This window comes from Crinia signifera, chromosome 8 (assembly GCF_055691185.1).
Source record: "Crinia signifera chromosome 8, ASM5569118v1, whole genome shotgun sequence".
NCBI classification, from domain to species: Eukaryota; Metazoa; Chordata; class Amphibia; order Anura; family Myobatrachidae; genus Crinia; species Crinia signifera.
The window spans coordinates 119,448,749-119,467,958 of record NC_139224.1 but is presented as its reverse complement, the minus strand read 5'-3'; the positions used below and the strand labels follow the sequence as shown (position 1 = coordinate 119,467,958).

General features: G+C 41.5%; 1 protein-coding gene across 3 annotated transcripts in view; it reads left to right on the top strand.

The window, feature by feature from the left end:
- PLPPR5 (phospholipid phosphatase related 5) overlaps positions 1-19,210 on the top strand; it is a 281,612-nt gene that overhangs the window by 200,642 nt on the left and 61,760 nt on the right. For all 3 annotated transcript variants that reach the window (XM_083157061.1, XM_083157062.1, XM_083157063.1), the window contains exons 4-5: positions 12,876-13,052; positions 15,299-15,418. In XM_083157061.1, the coding sequence (XP_083013187.1) occupies positions 12,876-13,052; positions 15,299-15,418 (297 nt within the window). The remainder of the gene's footprint in view (positions 1-12,875; positions 13,053-15,298; positions 15,419-19,210) is intronic.

Genomic DNA, 19,210 nt, shown 5'->3' with positions numbered 1-19,210 from the left:
GAGAGTTAGATTTGGGTGGGGTGTGTTGAAACTGAAATCTAAATTGTAGTACAGGTTAAGTATCCCTTATCCAAATATCCATTATACTAATTATTCCAAAACCATACATTCCAGAAAGTGATTTTTTGCTAAACACTTACTGGAGACATCTGTAACAGCACTACTGAGGACATGATATGTAACTGGCACTAATGTGCAAGCACATGATTGCCTGGCATTTAAATTCAGTATCTGAGATAGTACACAAACTTTGTTTCATGTTTTGAAACTTTGTTTTATGCATAAATAAAATATATTTGTGTGCATTTCATGTGTTTGATGTGTTTATACGGCATAAATGCAAGATACCTCAAGATACATCATTAAAATATAAAAATATTCTGAAATATGGAATAATCCGTTGTCCAAAATTCTCCTCGTCCCGAGCATTTTGGATAAGGGATATTCAACCCCTATAAAAATAAAGCAGCCAGTATTTACCCTGCACAGAAAGAAATTAAATCACCCAAATCTAACTCTCTCCAAAAATGTTACATTTGCCCCACTTGCAGCACTCATGGTTTTGTCCATTTACAAAAAAATGTGCCCTGAAATCATGTCTGAATTAGGCCCCTGGATAATGACTTTTTATGTCATTTTTAAGGTGCATACACACTGTGTGATTTTCCCCCTGCCCTGTGATTTTTGCCGCTTTGCATAGCAGGATGCCGTGGAAAGCTAGCAGACGAATGGTAGCCACCGGCGATGATGCGGGAGCGCGCATTATCGCACTCTGCTCATCTCTGGCTCATACACACTGGACGGCTTTTGAGTTGCATGTAGCTCAAACAACAAACTTCTATCCCTAAAATGCTGAATGGCATCTTTTCCACAAAACCATGATTTTTTATTTTTAATTTTTAAACAGTTGTGCAAAAAATGCATAAAAAATAATATTTCAAAATCAGATTTGTTGCTACAACAATAAATGAGGCCTTGTGTTCTGCATGACATATAATTCAGAAGGTTATGAAATAATTATAACATAGGTACATTCTAGTATGTTTTATTTCTGTGGTTACCGAAATCACAATTTGCTTGAATTTATTATTATAGCAGGAAAATCTGTGAGTTCCTGCTGAGTAGAAAATGTGCTTTATTGTTATTGCTGATGCTATTGCTATATATTTTTTTAAATGCTTCTTTTGACAAAAGAACAATTTTCATGTATTTAAAAGCTGTAAAACATATAGTTTAATTTTTGGATTGTATTTTTTCTTTTAAACTACAATGCCTTTTGCGGGAGATTGCACTGTTAATTACAAGGCATTATTCTCTTAACCCTCTGTGAGCCATGTTCAAAATATCCATTAAAAATGCCAGCATTGCTCACATTTGTTATATACATTCAAATAAAAAAAATTTGTGTAATAAATAATGATATTTCCGGTATGAGGTAAACATTACAGGACATTATGATGAATAAAAATGTTCGCTTGGCAATTTTCACACCTATTTAGACAAATTTGCTTGGCACCCAAAGGGTTAATGAAAGCATATACAGTGGTTGCTAGATACTGGGTGAGATTTAATAGGATGAGAGATTCAGAAAGTAAAACATTTGGTAATAAATCTCTAGTTTTTTTAAAGCGGCAATCATTTACACTGCAAAACCAGTTTGATTTTGAAGTGTAAATGATTGCCGCTTTAAAAAAAACTGGAGATTTCTCACCAAATCTCTCACTTTCTGAATTTCTCATCCTATTAAATCTCACGCAAAGATTTTGAAAAGCCAAGCATTTCATTGATGGCGCTGTATCCCTTGATTTTTAGTTGGCAAAAGATGGTATTTATTAATTTTTTAGAAAATAATTCTTGAGATATAATTAATAGGAGTTTTTATTTTTGCCTATTGGGACAATGCAAAAAAAATCTTATGGGTGGAGAAATGTAGAGGCTAAAAACCTAAATGTGTTCACAGTTGTGCAATTATCCGCAGTTTGCGCTGATTATCAGTTACCCTGCGCAGCGGCAGAACTACCATTGGTGCAGCAGGTGCATTACACCCATTGTGGTGTGGCATACTGTGAACTTAGGTTGCAGTGGAGGAGGGAGGTCCAAGTGATATCTTTGCAAGTTTCGCCATTGGCTCTGTGCATGCGCTGCAATAGCCTTATGATGGAGGTTGCTTTAAGAATATATTTACAAAATGATTGACATTCAGGGACAATTGACATCAGTTGAAGATAAACCAATGACACGCCATTGTGATTTTTAGCTACACTTTATAACTATTCACTTCATATATAAAGAGTTCAAGCAAGGTAGCACTCCATTACCACAGACAGATTGCTTTTCCTGGCAGGGAGACCGAAAATACTGGAATTTATGGGCGGCACTAGAAAGAAACTCCTCCAACAGTAGTGGTAAGGTCAACGTTTCAAAGCAACTTAATGTGCTTCATCTTCAGGACCCAAAGTTACATAATACAAAATACACAGTTATATATATACATATATAATACATATATATGTATTATGAGGGGTATATACATACCCCTCACCAGTGCTTCCGGATTCTGGCTCCGGGACACATGGTGCGGAACCTGACAGTGACGTCATCAACAAGCCTCCGTTGTCAAGACTCAGGGAGCAATCCAGTCGGATGTCTTCTAGCAAAACGGTCAACATTCATATACATACAATTAAAAACAACAACATGCCCCACATTACACAACACTATTATAACTCAAATACACACAGCGTGGCGTATCATAGAAGAATATGTTACAGTATATATATATATATATATATATATATATATATATATATATATATATATATATATTGTACAGTGCTGCAGACCTGTACTGCTTTAAGTCATTTATAACACTTATGTCCTATTAGCGAGCATAAAAAACGACACAGTCACCATTTTTCAAAGCAATTATCAAAACGCATCAATCCAGAGGCGTCACTGCAGTTTCTTACATCAGTAAAATGTTTGCAGGCAGGATAAAAATAGAAACACAAACTTAAAAGGATAAAGGAAAGCACAGACATATACAGATAAAAAAGTTCAAAATACTAGTAGGAAAGCAAATTGACAACAAGCAAGCTGAAAAAGCATATCCTTGTATTAGAATTTTTCAAGAGAAGGACATTTGTGTAGCGATAATTACTGTAAGATTAGGCCAGAACGCATAGAAGATACATATTCCTACCTCATTTTAATGAGGTCTACAAGGAAAATTACCCACTGAACAGAGCTGTCTTCCTTTTGCATTAGAATTAAGAATTAGTTTAATGATAGCTCTTAAAGGGAATATATCATAAAATGTAATTTCACAAGTTATAGAGTTTAAACGGTACTTATTTCCTAGCATGGCGATTTTTATTGTATTGATCGGGTCGGAAAAATTGCGTCTATCGCATCGCATGCCAACCAAATCGCATGCGATGCGATCGACGCGATCGATCCGATTTTTACATTGGAATCAATGTAAAATGGTCCCTGAGACCCGATTTTACATTGATTTCAATGTAAAAAGCCCCAAAACCCCCCAGTTTAATAGAAAACCCCCCTCATGTTTTAAATGCCCCCACCAATGTTAACGCCATCCCACTATTGACGCCAACCCGAAGTGTGGCGAGCGCAGCGAGCCCGCGAGGGGCGGCGGTACGCGTCCTCCGATCTTTTCATACTATCCACGTTGGCGTGGAGTTGATTCTATAAAGTGTGGGGAGCGCAGCGAGCCACCGAGCCCGAAGCGTGGCGAGTGCAGCGAGCCCTGCGAGGGGACGCGCATAACTTCACAGGTATACGAGTCCCCTCGCGGGGCTTGCTACGGGGACCCACACCAAGCTCAATTGCCACGCGAGCGTCTCGAGTGCGCGTTCCCCTGGTGGTAGCCGGCTGCTGACGGGGGATGGCGATAGAATCCCCTGCAAAGATGTGGCTGGCTACATCTGTACCTCAAGCCTTTTTCGTTTGCACCACCTTGTGCATCTGGACATTACACATTAAAGTACACTTTTGGGAGATGCTGTCACAAATTAGAAATTGTACAGTAACTGTACGTACAGAAAAGTAGAGGAACTTGAATCTTCTGCAGTTGCAATTCAGGATTTCTAGAGTCTGCAATCTACCACTCATAATTGGAGCAAGAGTAGGAGTCTAGGGGAGCGGTAGAAGAACATAGTAAGAACCCTGGACATTAATGTAAACATTGGTCTTTTAATACACTGAATAGAATAAAGTATCCCTATCTCAAGCTATATATGGTCTATAGTATTGGCTGTGTTAAACATTTAAATAATATAAATAAGTGGTCAGGGAAAGGGTAAACATACCATAATGCATAAATATACAAACATAATACTAGTACTGCAATTTTTAAACACACATTCACCCACCTCATGGTAATGCTGCTGTCTCTTCTTCCTGTTAGATGCTCTCTGGTCCAGAGAACTGATTAAGGACTCAGATACTGTACACACACCACAAACTTGTTAAAAGAAGCTGCTATCATTGGTCATGCACAGCAGCTCTGCTTTGTCCTTTAAACTGCATGATGTGACAGCAGGTCTAGTAATTGTGTTCTATACCACAGGTTCTCAAAGTCGGTCCCCAGGACCCCACACAGTGCATGTTTTGCAGGTCTCTTCACAGAATCAAATGATATAATTAGCTCCATCTGTGGATCTTTTCAAATGTGTCAGTCAGTAATGAGTGCACCTGTCGGGTGACCTGGAAAACGTGAAAATTGTGAGAGAATTACGAATGGATTGCTGATCAGTATACATTCGCAAATCCATACGCAACTCCCATGATCCCTCACAGGGGGGAAAAACACATTGGACCCAGAGGAAAAAAATACAAACACATTGACCCCTAAATATGTTGGGTAGTTTGGAGCACCAGCTATGCCCCCCTCCCTATGACCCTTCTCTCCTTCCCTAATACAGCCAGTAAAGCTATTTCTAGACACTGACCATGTGCTGGCTTTCATGTATCTGTGTGGCCTGCAACAGAACATTAAGGGCCAGATACGCTATGCTTCAAAAAGTGTTAAAATGGAAAGTGATAAACTACCAGCCAATCAGCTTCTCACTGTCATTTTACAGACTGTGTTTGAAAATATCAGAAGCTGATTGGCTGGTTGTTTATCAATCTCCATGTTATCACTTTGTGAAGCTTAGTACATCTTGCCCTGGGTGAGGCAGTAGATCCCTTTTGCCAACCCATTGGTGGCAATGTCCAGAGGAGGGCAGGGCACTCCCGAACCATCCTAAAGGGACGTTATGTTATGTTACAGGTGGCCAAATCTGCCCATGATATCATGCAATAAAATATAATGACATTTAATAGGTAAACAGACCCAAAATCAGTGCCTCTTATGGTGTTTAGTTACCCACAGTTGCCTATTCTCTAGAATGTTGTGAATTTTATGAATTAGAGGAAGACTTCTTGGATAACAAGAGAGATGTACATGTTAAATGTGACTTTTTCATTTATTAATAACACAATCCACATACTTACTATCATGCATTTTGAGATGAGTCCGCTTCAGTATAAAAGCATAATTGCATCTTTTTACATATGCATTTTATGCCTGCGCTTTTTATATGAAATGCGCTTTACATGAGTCATTCAATACCTTAATGCAGGGGACCTCAAACTATTTTGATCTGGGACCCCATCAGACAATAACAATAATTATATGAACCCAGTAAGTTACTGCAGAAGGCCATCACATCACCTGTGTAGGCAGCAGACAGCACATACATGGCAGCATTGTGGAGGAACAAGATGATGGGAGGAGTCTAAAATAACAGATTTCAACAGACTTTTCAGAATCTTCGAATCAGTGACTGAGATGAGAAAAGTCATCAGCCTGATGGTCAGCAACTTGGAGTCACGACCCCATGCTGAGATGGTCGGGGCCCACTTTGGGGTCTGGACCCACAGTTTGAGAACCATTGCTTTAGTGGATTACAATAGTCAGTGTGAGTACTGTGGTTTTTAAAATATTATCTGTACAGTGAAGGTACAGATGCCATCTGTCTGAAAAGATCATTTTAAATGGTTCGTTAGTAATGTTCCTCCAAACTTTGGGGGTCCATGCACAGAGTAATACAGGTTGTTACATCCTTAGATGCCGTCATTGATTGCTTCATCAAAACTTACAGTCCCTGCCCAGACCCCTCTTCTCTAGACAGAAGTTGGGCTACATGATAGTTATTAGACTCTGGGGCTGTCCCACAGTGCACTGCACATACACAGGTCTCTCTGGGAATATTTCTACTCTGTGCATGTGTAAAATGCTAGAGAATGGCTGCTGCAACATTTCCCCAGTGATGTATGCAGCGTTACATTCGATGCAGGGCTCCAGAAATGTAAGTATTGTAGAACTGGGTGCAGGATGGCCCCCCTATTGGTTCTCTGTCTAAGTATAGCTTCCTACTGTATGTCTGCATCTGTATGTCTGCGTCTTTTACGCTTTCACTGACATGCCTGTGAAACTCCCAAAATACACCCACAGACTGGACAATTTCATTGTGTATTTCTAGCCATGTCCCAGGAACATCCATTATTTTCTACAACATTTCTGATACTGTAGGGGATATTTACTAAGATGGGAGTTCTATTTCACATGGGATGTTGCTATGGGCAACCAATCAAAATCGACTTCCTTTTTATTCAGCACCTTCTAAAAGACAATGGATAGTATCTGATTGGTTGCCCTTAGCAACATCCCATCTGAAATAGAACTCCCATCTTAGTAAATTTTTCCCTGTGCATCTCCATCACAGCAGCTTCTTGGTGCATACTCATAGCTGCCTACCCTCCTGCATTCTGCAGGAGACTCCCTGAAATAGCAGCAATCTCCCTCTCTCCCTGATTAGTCTAGAAATCTCCCTTATTTCACCTAGCCCACATTACACTGTTACATTTTTTGGGGAAAAAGGAATGAGAGATATATACATTTACATTTAATAATCTGCACCATTTCCCAGCACTTTACCAAGTATAGTAGCTCTTAATAACTGCTTTGGGGCTCATCTAGACTTAGATATAAGTCATTTTACAAGATTCATCTCAGATGTAGCAGTACACACCCACGTTTCTAGGTGCCACGTTTACAATCTCTTTTCACAATCTTTCCATATACAGATGTGTCCACATACATCTTGGTTTTATTGCGCCATGTATGGCACAATTTGGCACACCTTGGACTCTGCAAAAGCCACGCTTTGTGATTTTTCTAACAATTTCTATTACTCTACTGCTGCAAACAATTTTCAGAATCCATCCACTTGCTACATTTGAAAAAACAGCCAAGCCGTGTTTTACATGTTGTGACAAATTGAGAAAAAAAGCCAAGATGTATGTGGAACTAGACACGCCCTTTGGGAGGAGTATGACACGCCCCCTCAATGGGGCCCTGTGCAAAATTCTGCTACCATCTATAATCTCCCTGAAACTAGTTTTCAAAAGTAGGCAAGTATGTGCATACTACAGTATGTCCTGCATGCACCATATGCCTTTTTATGGCTTTTCAGACATGCAGAGTTGCAGCATTGCTCAGCTACCATGAATATATGCATTGAGCGCAGAGCAGGCCTGTATGGTTATCTTTTTCTTTACTGAAACATGCTAAAAGGCTACATTGTCATCAGTTCTAGAAGGAGGATGGTAGAACATTTCTAGTCAACCATGCGCCCTTTTCAGTGCATGATGCATGACTGCACTATTCAGTACTGTCAGAGAATACTGATAGTAACCAGCGAGCTTATTTGCATTTAATGTGTGGCCATAAGAAAACATGAAAGAACTTGACATTGTCCAGGGACACTTAAACCATTGGTATGACAAGCTCTCAAGTACTTTAGGAGTCTTGAGAATACAAATAGGTTGTTCTATAACATGTACTGTCTGCCTTCATTAATGTGATTTTGTGGAGGTACTGTCTTTACCATTGCCTCTGTAAGCTGGCAATGTAACACAAATAGTGATGGATGATGATAAAGAACGTATGTGAAATGCCCTCTGGTTTAACCATATGCAAATATGATTATCATGCTTAATATACTGCAGTTCAGTATGACAATATTTTTTTTTCCAGCTTCACAAATAACATTCCCTTTCTGTGTTTTTGAAATGTGGGTGGCTGCTATGGCAACTGTAGGCACTTCTTGTTAAAAAAAAAAAAAAAAAAGAGAAAACCTTTTTATTCATCTTTTCTTATTAAATTGTCTTCCTGAACATTATCCCAGTTATTGAGAGCAGAACATCAAAGATCAAAAGTTAGATGATTACAATGTACACACTAAAATATAATGTATTCTGCATTTTGATAAGATGAACATAAACACCACAAACAATTTGTTCCGATTTGTCCTTTTGCTCACAAAAAAAAAAAAAAAAAATACAAAGAAATGGAAGCTTACCATATATTAACATTTATGTATTCACATTGAATTTACATTGATTGTATATCACCAGCGTAATCTACAATGCTTTACAATCGGAAAAAAAAACAATGTAGTAAAAAAGATTGGATATTAAAAAACTGTTCAAATTGCCCTTCGTGCAAGCTTATACCCTTTTCAGACATACTCCAAAATCCCAGATTTTTCCATATGAACGCGCATTAACCTGGGATTTTGGTATGTCTGAAATTGTCAACCCGGGTGTTAAAACCTGGGTCTCCGAACCTTCATTTTACCTGGGTTGAGGACCGGGACTTCCGACCCGAGTTGACCCTTTTAGACATAAGAAAAACCCATGTCTTTCAGCAAATGACTAGGTAGAACTGCTTCACCCGGTAATTTGCTGCTGTAAGTGTGAAAGGGTGCAGGCTGCACCTGGTAAAATGACCCAGTAGTCAAAATGCCGGGTACTTCCTGAGTTGCATGTTTGAAAGAAGTATTACAATCTACACGATAATAGGAGTTTAATTACCAAGTTTAAGAGCTACACATTGCATATTAGACAACCAGATTGGAAGTATATCAATGGCTATTACTTGGCCCTTCATAACTCATAACTTTATAACTATTACGCATTTGGAGGGACAGTTCTGTTTTTATGGATTGTACCATAGTCCAGCAATAAAGACTACCATCTGGTATGGTAAAGGGATTTTGCAGTTCACCCTTACAAAGGGCCATACTCTACAGTAATATTCTTCATAACCCCTCTTTAATCTGTATTTGCATGGCACCACTCCTGCTCACTGACAGCAGCAGCATTGGTGGGACCTGGTTGGGAGGAGGCTGCTGCTTCCTTTTTCCTGGGCAAATCTGTATGGTGGCTATCGGAGTGGAACAGATTCAGCAGATTAGATATCCAGCATTTAAATTAAGGATTGGAATAGATATGGGACTGGGGGCTGGAGATGCATAGACACAGTGAGGGATGATATGACTAGGAAGGCACGGGGAATGTACTGGAGAGACAGGGATATGTGCTGGAGTATTACGGTGGTGGAGCAGAGACACATGGTGATATAAGGATAAGAGGTGTAGACATGAGGCTAAGAGACACAGTGGGGACATACAGTAAGGCTGTGAGACATGACGTAGAATGAGCATGAGAGACACACGGGGAGATATAGCTGAGAGTCACAGAGAGGGATTAGGCTGAAAGATGGGGGTTTGAAGCTGGAGATATCGGTGCATAAGGTGGGGGAGATATGGTGGATGAGTCAGTGGCCAACCATCCTGTATCTACGAGGTATTATATGGAGGTCGCTAATGCTGTCTGTACTAAATGGCAATGTGAAGAAGAATATCAGTGTTCTATTGCACCAGGACTTATTTGCAACATTTGTATATATACTGTAGATGATTATATACAGATTTTTTTATATGAATTAATACAAGGTCAATTTTAGATATACTTCTTTCTGTTAGTGCGCCAGATTCAGATTATTTCCTTTTGTGTATTTCATGTCAGTCACTAATGCTCTCTGTATTCAGGAGTGGATTGGGATGGAAAACCAGTCCGGGAAGTTTCTGGAAGCAGCCCTCATGGAGGTGGGGTCTGTTTAGTAAGTCGGGTCTGTTGAAGGGGCGGGATCCCTCTGATTCTGCGTTGGACACAGTTGCAGGCGTCCTTGTGTCAGTTGTCATCTTTATAGTGTAAAATCTCATGTAGCCTGCCTAATACGAGAAGTTGCTACATCTAGTTCTGGAGATAAGCAAAACAAGGACACAGTGAATTTCAGTTTCATGTATTTGAAAACCCCTTTCAAGAAATCCTGAGTTTTCCCCTAATAGTGGTTTGCAATCAAGGCAAGAATAACGGAGTGGAGCTCCAGCTCTAGGCCTCCACATAAAAACAGTCCCATCTGTGTGACAACATGATGACCACCATCAGACACCAGCTGGCCACATGGTTGACCATGAATCCTAATTATTAAAATTGCATTTCTGTTTTACACATTTATGCAATTTTTATACTTTTAGATATTTAGGGTGACATTGGGGCTTATAGTGTATTTGTTCTAGATGCCTACATGGCATTGGACCCAAGTCCTCCACTTTTCATAATAGGCCCCTGAACATTTTCAGCTCCATTCCCATTAGAGTCATTTGGCATTGAACTGATGCAGTAACTAAAAATTAAGCCCCCCCGCCACCACTAAAAGTTTGAACCCCCCCCCCCTCCTCCGTACCGCACTGCCTGCTACCTCTGGGTCTGTAATGTATCCGGGACCTGCGATCTCACTGTCTGCAGTCCCAATGCTCCTCTTGCTACTGTTACAATGAAAAAGTAATTTGCAAAATGGCTGCTGCCTCATAGCAGTCAGTTGTTTAGAATTCTTCTGCCTCCTCTAGCATCCTGAATATCTGTCTGCTATGAGAGGGTGGCCATTGTGTGAGGGGCATTTTTAATGACAACGCAACAGGAGCAGAGCAGGACCACAGACAGGAATATCTGCAGGTCCCGTGAATGTAGAAACAATAGCCCCCACAGACCCCCGGCACCCACACTTAGCAACTGCCTCCAAACCACCGCAGGGTCTGCGGAGCTATTGCTACGCCACTGAACTGATGGGAGATATGGATTTCTGGAACAGCAGTGTAATATGGATGAATTTAGGAGCAGTATGCCGTGGGATGCTTTTGGGAACAGAAATAAGTTATCTGTTTAGTTTTTACTGGAAGCAATGGAGTTCTCATTATGTACAGCTATAATTAATATTCATATTAATGTTCATTAAATGGAATTTGTGCTGTAAATTGATTTTATGGCCTGCCTCCAAATGATGGAGGCAATAAACAAGACTATTTATGAGTGTATGAATTACATTATGTTACCTGCCAAAATCATTTTTATTCATTTAACAGATCTAGTAGACAAATGTACTGTATCTCATTATGAAGTGTGCTCTGCAAGACCCCTTGGTATTACACTGGGGGCCTAGATGGACTGCTCATTACACATTAAGATGTACTGTATGTGTTCTGAGAACTCCCAGAAAACTAGAAGCGTGCTCCAGTGTCAAGATGTGGACAAATTAGAAGAGGCATTTCTGTACACAACATAAACATACCATGGCAAGTCTAATCTCCTGCCACTTCAGAACCATCCATTTCAATAAATAAAACTTTGCTTGTGTTTAGCCGTGTATTGCATTCTTTGGAGTGCATCTAAAAACGTACTTCTCCCCTGACGCACAATATGAAGCAGCAAAATAGGTGCCAAACCTGCTGCATGTATAGCATGAATAGGACGAGCCCAAATCTTCTGCACCTCGGAGTTGCTGAAAACATTAAGGACCTTATTCAGGTCCGTTCGTATGGACCCCTTTGTTCGCAAGGGGTCTGATGTTTTGCGTCTGCACGTGGGCATGGTCATTTCTGTGCATGTGCAGACGCAGGGTGCGTGCGCCCATGGCGAACAAACTGTTTGCTGGGTGCATGCACCCATCCTTGTGGGCGGGGGGAAGCGGGGTGATCCTCCAGCATATGGGAACGCCCAGCGTACGTGCTCATGCTAATGGGCCGATGATGTGGGTGTGGGATGCAGTGGCCCTTATTCTGTATGATAGGACTGTGGCCCTTATTCTGTTTGACTCGCAAGGCAGCGAATGAAGTACCCCAGATGCCGCCCGCCATTTGTCAAAACATCCATTCGCAGCCTATGGGGTAAAACCTACATCATCTGATGGTTGCCGACCATCAAATGATGTGGAAGGTGAACGCATATCTAAGTGACTTTCAGGTCACTTAACTTTGCGTGCACACTCAACAGGTACTGGGTGGGCAGCTGACATCTGGTGATGGGAACGCCCAGCGTTTTCATCAAACGCCCTTGAAATGCTGGATGTTCCCATGGGCGAATCCCCCGTCCCATGCCAGTCTTGGGTTAGTGCAACCAGTGCATGCACATGAGCAAAAATGCGCATGCGCACAAACAATTCATCGTTCTCTGTGCATGCGCGCGGAGGACCATTCAAAGGAGAATAACCCCCTGTGTATCACACTTCCCATCTTGACCTCCACAAACCTGAGCTCTGAAGAGCCACTTTAAAAAATTGGGTATTTTGGTGGAACTTGGTCATTATGCACTTCATGAATGATGAAGCCAATATGCAAATGCGGTCACAATTGTTACAAACTTAACTACACTTCACTTCAATAAAGTGATGATCAATTATATCTCCTATGACTTTATATGTATATTAGCCAAAAATGATACTGTATATAGTGTGGCGTATAAGTGGTATAAGTGTTCGCGTACAAACAGTATAACCAAATGAACTCATCATCTAAGTATTTGTATAAGGCAAACTCCAATCCTTTTTTAAATAAGTATTACTTTAATTCTATTTTTCTGTTATATTATCTAATGACCTTATGATTTCTTGTTTCTATTTTCAGATGTATATTACCAGCACAATTAAAACCAAAGGGACACGACTTGCGAAGCCTGTCTTATGCCTTGGCTTGATGTGTCTGGCATTTCTCACTGGAATAAACAGGGTGGCAGAATACCGCAATCATTGGTCAGATGTCGTAGCTGGCTTTCTCATTGGAATATCAATAGCTGTGTTTCTGGTAGGTATTTATAGAACTGGAGTGTTCTAGATAAAAAACAATTTATGCCATACTCTTCATGAGTCTTTTTAATGAATAGAACTGGACATTATAAAGGTGCACATACTTATTCCAAATAGCAATAATCATGTACAAATACTGCTTATTGCAGCAATAAGATTAGAGAAGGATCAATTCATCCGAAGCTAGCATTACGAAGGACTGCTTTGTCTTGCTAATCTCTGCATCTTGGATTCACTTTTCAGTTTGCAGGCCAATAAACCTTTCATGATTATTATTGTTTTGTTAGAAAGATCCAATCGTTTTATGCAGTGCGGTAGAAATAAGCAATAACATACCAGCCTCTGCTCCATTGGAGCGTATTACCACACACACCAAATAAACTACCATTAGGTTTTTGAATTGTGGGAGGAAACCAGAGCACACAACAAACATGGTAAGGTTGTACAAATTCCACATAGAAAGGAACATGCTCAGAATCAAACAAATAATTCAAGCTGATTCATAAATAAAATATTTTAAACCATTAAATAAATAACGACAGCAACTATGAAGCTATTGTGCTACTGTATGTATGACATGTACTATACTGTCTGTAAAACATGGACAAAGTCCGTGGAAGTTGAAAATGCCACCAGACTACACAGGCAGAGATGCTTTGACATTCTAATGAGCAAAGGTTTCGTGGACAGGTTACATACAGTCGCACGTGTTAATGTATTTATTTATTAGCTCAAACATCTGTACAGTACCATCTTTTTTATTATTTGGTTGTGATTTGGCATACGCAGTAGGAGTCTATTTACTAATCCTTGGATGGAGATAAAGGGTAGGGAATATTAGATTGTCAGCTCCACTGGGTCAGCTACTGATATGAATGGCACTGTGGAATATATGGGTGCACTATATATATAACTGGTAATAAAATAATAAATTCTGCATCCTAGGATCCAGGTCGGATCACTACTGCAGCAGGAGGTATCTAGTTGTAAGTGCTTAGTCACACATAATGGCCAAGTGGGTCCAGAACAGCGGGTCACGCTTGGCCGCAAGGAGGCTGTGTGGGGTCACACACAGTGGTGGGGCCGGATCCTGTAGTACAGGATTTCTGGTATTACAGAGTGCAGCACAGTATTGCAACATTGTAATATATGTGTTCTTCCCACAATCCCACAGTTTGGTCCTACAGCAGCGGCGGCTGTGACCCCACCACTAATGTTGGCGGCTGCATAGTAGACAGGCTCTTTGCGGTCAAGCAGGAGGACCCATTTGGCCGATATGTGTGGCCCAAGCCTAAAAAACGCCTCCGGCTGTATCACCATAAATCCCTATCATAGGAAGCAGCAGTGATAGCAACTCCAAACGCATCTGTATTAGGCCCAATTAGCGAATCGAAGATATCCAACATGGTGATTTCGTCAATCTTCCAACCCAGGCATCAGAAGAATGGCGAATAGCCCCAATACCTGCTTGACGTATGGGCCCAATAAGGTATGCAAATAAATGCTATTATCTTAATAATAAAAAAAAAACATTTACACTATATTATAATATTTTTTATATCATCTAATGAAACATTGATATAAGCATTAAAATTAGGGTACTGGAGACTAGTAAGAAAAAACGGTACTTGTTTCAAAGTGTGGCGAGCGCAGCGAGCCACCGAGCCCGAAGCGTGGCGAGCGCAGCGAACCCCGCGAGGGGATGCGTAATTCGTCTGAAGTAATGCGCGTCCCCTCGCGGGGCTCACTGTAATCGCCACGCTTCGGGCTTGCTGCGCTCGCCACACTCTATAGATTCAATTCCACGAAAAATGGGGTCTGGGGGGTATTTACCTTTGGGGCAATGTAAAATCGGGTCTCAGGGACCATTTAACATTGGTTACAATGTAAAAAATCGGGTCGGTCGGGTCAATCGCATCGCATGCAGTGCGATTGACCCAATTTTTTCAACCCGATTGCATACAATTAAAATCGGTGGCGCCGTGCTAGGAAACAAGTACCGAAAAAACTGATACAAAATCCACAAAAACAAGTCACAACAAAATAGAACACATGCAGTATTAGTGGAATTCCTATGTGTTTTATATTTCTGGCATGTGTCACTTCATCTAATACTGTTACACTATAAACATACAGTTGGTTCGCAGGATTGAGCACTTATGGTAAATTGATTTATATTGTAGTTTCTTTTTCTATATGAGTATTTATAATATATCATGTCATTTTCTTTCTATTTTTTTTAAGGTTGTTTGTGTGGTAAATAATTTTAAGGGACGACAAACGGAACAGCAAAAATCACCCATTGACAATTTGGCTCAGATGCCTATGATCAGCATTCCCCGGGTAGAAAGTCCATTAGAGAAAGTAAGTTTTCTGCTCTTTACATGTTTTTGTACAAGGGGAATTTTTATCTCCCATAAAATTAAAGTAGGATATTTGAAACTTCATGAACAACACAGAAAGATATGGTAGTTGTAAGTCAAACAGACAGAAAGTAACTTTTGAAAACCTACCGCGGAAACTGTACTCTAATGGGGCCTACACACGTAGAGATTTTTCTGAATGATCTGAGCGCTGCTAGATCGCTCAGCAAGATCACTCAACATACAGCGCTGCACAGCAATGTGTGCTGAGTGATCTGTCAGGACCTGTGTTCTCCTGTGAGAACTTCTCCTGGCCCTGTCTATCTAACTAGATGTATTCAGCATGCTGGATCTTAATAGCAACACGCGGGGCTGTGCATCGCAATGGCCTCTACACGGAGTGTTGTAGGCGTATTTTCTAGTTAAATTAAGTCAGACCGCTTAGAAAATGCCCTGAAATCTCACAGTGTGAGCCCGATAACTAGTTCTATTATTTTTCTATCTACAATATTTTAAAACAATTAATTCTATGCATGGGAACATTTTCCTTATGCCTCCCTAGCGATACTGGGTTGGAAGTGTTTTTCATGCGGGAGGGGCATGGTGTGGTGAATGGCATTATCTTGGCATCATCCTTAGTACCGTGACCTGTTGCATCAAGACCCCAAGCTACATATTTGGTTGGGCAAGTGATTGGATCCAGAAGGCAATTTGGAAGCCTCAGTTGGAAGAGGCAACCCATTTTGGAATTCAAGATTGTCATTGTGCTATATCTGGATACAGTGGTTCCACATCAACCTTCTTTGATTGAATAATGGGCTGCCCTTTAGCTGAGAGCCATCTGAGAATTGGGAAGGAGATAACAGTAGTGATGCTGGGCCATACAGGGCAATAGTCTATGTTCTAATGGTGGGTGGTTGTCTGTATTTCGCAGGGGAAAGGCGTGCTCTTTGTCCTCACATGCTTATGTCAAAAAACGAATTAGAAGAAGGAAATGGTAATTAACAAAAGTGGTGGTAGTGTGGTACTGTACAGCGATATCTCTGTATGCCCTCCAGGGTCAAATAAGTTTCACATTGCTCACATTGCCTTTTAACACCAGGGCACTGGAAGAGTAACAAGAGACTGACTTTGCCAAAATAAGCTGATCCCATATGGTGCTGCTTGCAGCAGTCATCTCTATGTGTCTCATATTTTCTTGACCACACAGACAATAAATCTGTACCAGAAATCACATCGAAATTTATAAATACAAGTTTTGAGTCTTACCACGCTGTGTAAATCTTCTGTGCTCTTTGCAGACTGAGAAATGCTTTGTTTAAGTATTAAAATATAATAATGCACTTGGTTTTTGTGGTTGGCGCTAGTTCCACTATGGATAAACACTCGAGCCGCTGGTCCTCGGAAAAGGGGGGCTGCCCTTTTAAAATAGTAATGTAAATGGGGGTGTGAGGATCTGCGCTCAGAGTGAATAATAAGTGGCTGACAGTAGTGTTGGATGAAAGCAGTTTTATTATCACTGACAATGTATCCAATAACGCTGCGTGCAGCTGGGGTGTAAGGGGTTAAGAAGCAAAAAAGTGGTAAGGGAAAACAATGGAGGGGGTTAATCTGTGCTGCTGGGGCAAGCACACAGATAAGGTGGGGTGGTGGCAGTCAATGGGAAGAAAGAAAAAGTCACAATGCAGATGCGCAGGTCAGTGGTGCGGGGGGCTGGCGTCCCGTACCGCCCGCAGTGCACTTTACCTGTCCTCGCCGGGGATGCTTGTCCTCTATTCTTCTTCTTCTTACTGGCTCCGTCACACCTCGGCTGAATCGGCGCCTTGTCCGCACGATTCGCCGGCTTCCACGGCTGCTGCACAGACGGGACTTCCGGGTTGAAGTCTCGCGGGATTCGCGTCTGGTACCGTCTGCTGCAGTTGCCGTGCGCTCGACTCCCAGCCGGGAGGAGACTAGATATGTCCTGTAGATGTGGCTGTGAACTCCAACGCGTTGCGACCGTTTGGGGTCTTCTTCAGGGAGTATCTGGGAGTCGAGCGCACGGCAACTGCAGCAGACGGTACCAGACGCGAATCCCGCGAGACTTCAACCCGGAAGTCCCGTCTGTGCAGCAGCCGTGGAAGCCGGCGAATCGTGCGGACAAGGCGCCGATTCAGCCGAGGTGTGACGGAGCCAGTAAGAAGAAGAAGAATAGAGGACAAGCATCCCCGGCGAGGACAGGTAAAGTGCACTGCGGGCGGTACGGGACGCCAGCCCCCCGCACCACTGACCTGCGCATCTGCATTGTGACTTTTTCTTTCTTCCCATTGACTGCCACCACCCCACCTTATCTGTGTGCTTGCCCCAGCAGCACAGATTAACCCCCTCCATTGTTTTCCCTTACCACTTTTTTGCTTCTTAACCCCTTACACCCCAGCTGCACGCAGCGTTATTGGATACATTGTCAGTGATAATAAAACTGCTTTCATCCAACACTACTGTCAGCCACTTATTATTCACTCTGAGCGCAGATCCTCACACCCCCATTAAAATATAATAAGGCTAAGTGAGTATTCTGTCACGAACATTCCAAAGCAATTGATGTCAGAGTGTTTTTCAACGTACATTATGAAGGCAGAAAAACAAATTGCAGACAAAGGAATGACATGTTTGCGTGCTGCTTCTGTGTACTTTCCTGTTACACTCCAGGCATGGTCTTCATATAATACTACACTATACAAGTAGCTTTGTTTTTAGAAATCAACTACGTTCAGTGGTGAAGTCATTGGGGAAATCTGATTATTCCTTTTAAAATATCGGGAGCGGAAACCATCTGTTTTTCGCAGTTTCACTGATATTTGTTTAGGGATATCCTATTATATTGTCCAATAAAATATTTTTTTTTTTTTAAACACAGGTTCATTGTAGAGATGTGCGGGCTTGGATTTGCCAGATCCAAGCCCACACGGACGCCATCAATCCGAGCCCGGATTCGAGCGGCGCTCGGAGCTTCCCACCTGACTCAGATCTGGGGGCGCGGGCTAAAGTCATTGCCCGGCACCGGCTTCTCGCGAGATCCGGCGCCATTTTTCACTCGTGATTTGAGCTGGTTAGGAGTAGGATAGTCTGTGTGCGCAGTTTAGTTATTTAGGTTAGGCTTAAGAAGAGCTGTGTTTTATTTTCTGCTTGGGCGACTGCCAGTGCCTAGTGCGACTGTCTGCTCTCTGGCGGTGTGACTCTGCTGCACTGCCAGGGGCTGGCTGCCAGGCGCCAGCCCATCACTTCAATCATACATGCTTATGATTGCCATGTGTATATTATTTAACCACTAGTATACCAGTCTGCTTGTGCATCTGCTGTAATAATACCCCCCCCCCCCCCCCTGCTGGTGTATTTTTTACAGCATTGGCTTATACTGTACATCAGGATCAGACATGTGTATATGACTGCAGTGTGCAGCACTGTTAAACTTATTAACCACTTCTATACCAGTCTGCTACTTATGCCTCTGCTGTATAATTAATATTACCCCCCTGCTGGTGTATTTTTTTACAGCCTTATATCAGCCATTGTGTATATGACTGCAGTGTGCTGCAGCACTGTTGTTAAACTTAACCACTTGTATACCAGTCTGCTTGTGCATCTGCTGTATAATTAATAATACCCCACTGCTGGTTTATACAGCCTTACATAACTAGTACATATTCTCTGCTGGTGCATCTACTGTACTACTGAGTCTGACATAAATAAAAATATGAATACATTTACAGTGTACTGGTGCATCTAGTAATTAAAATAATATCTCTGCTGGTGC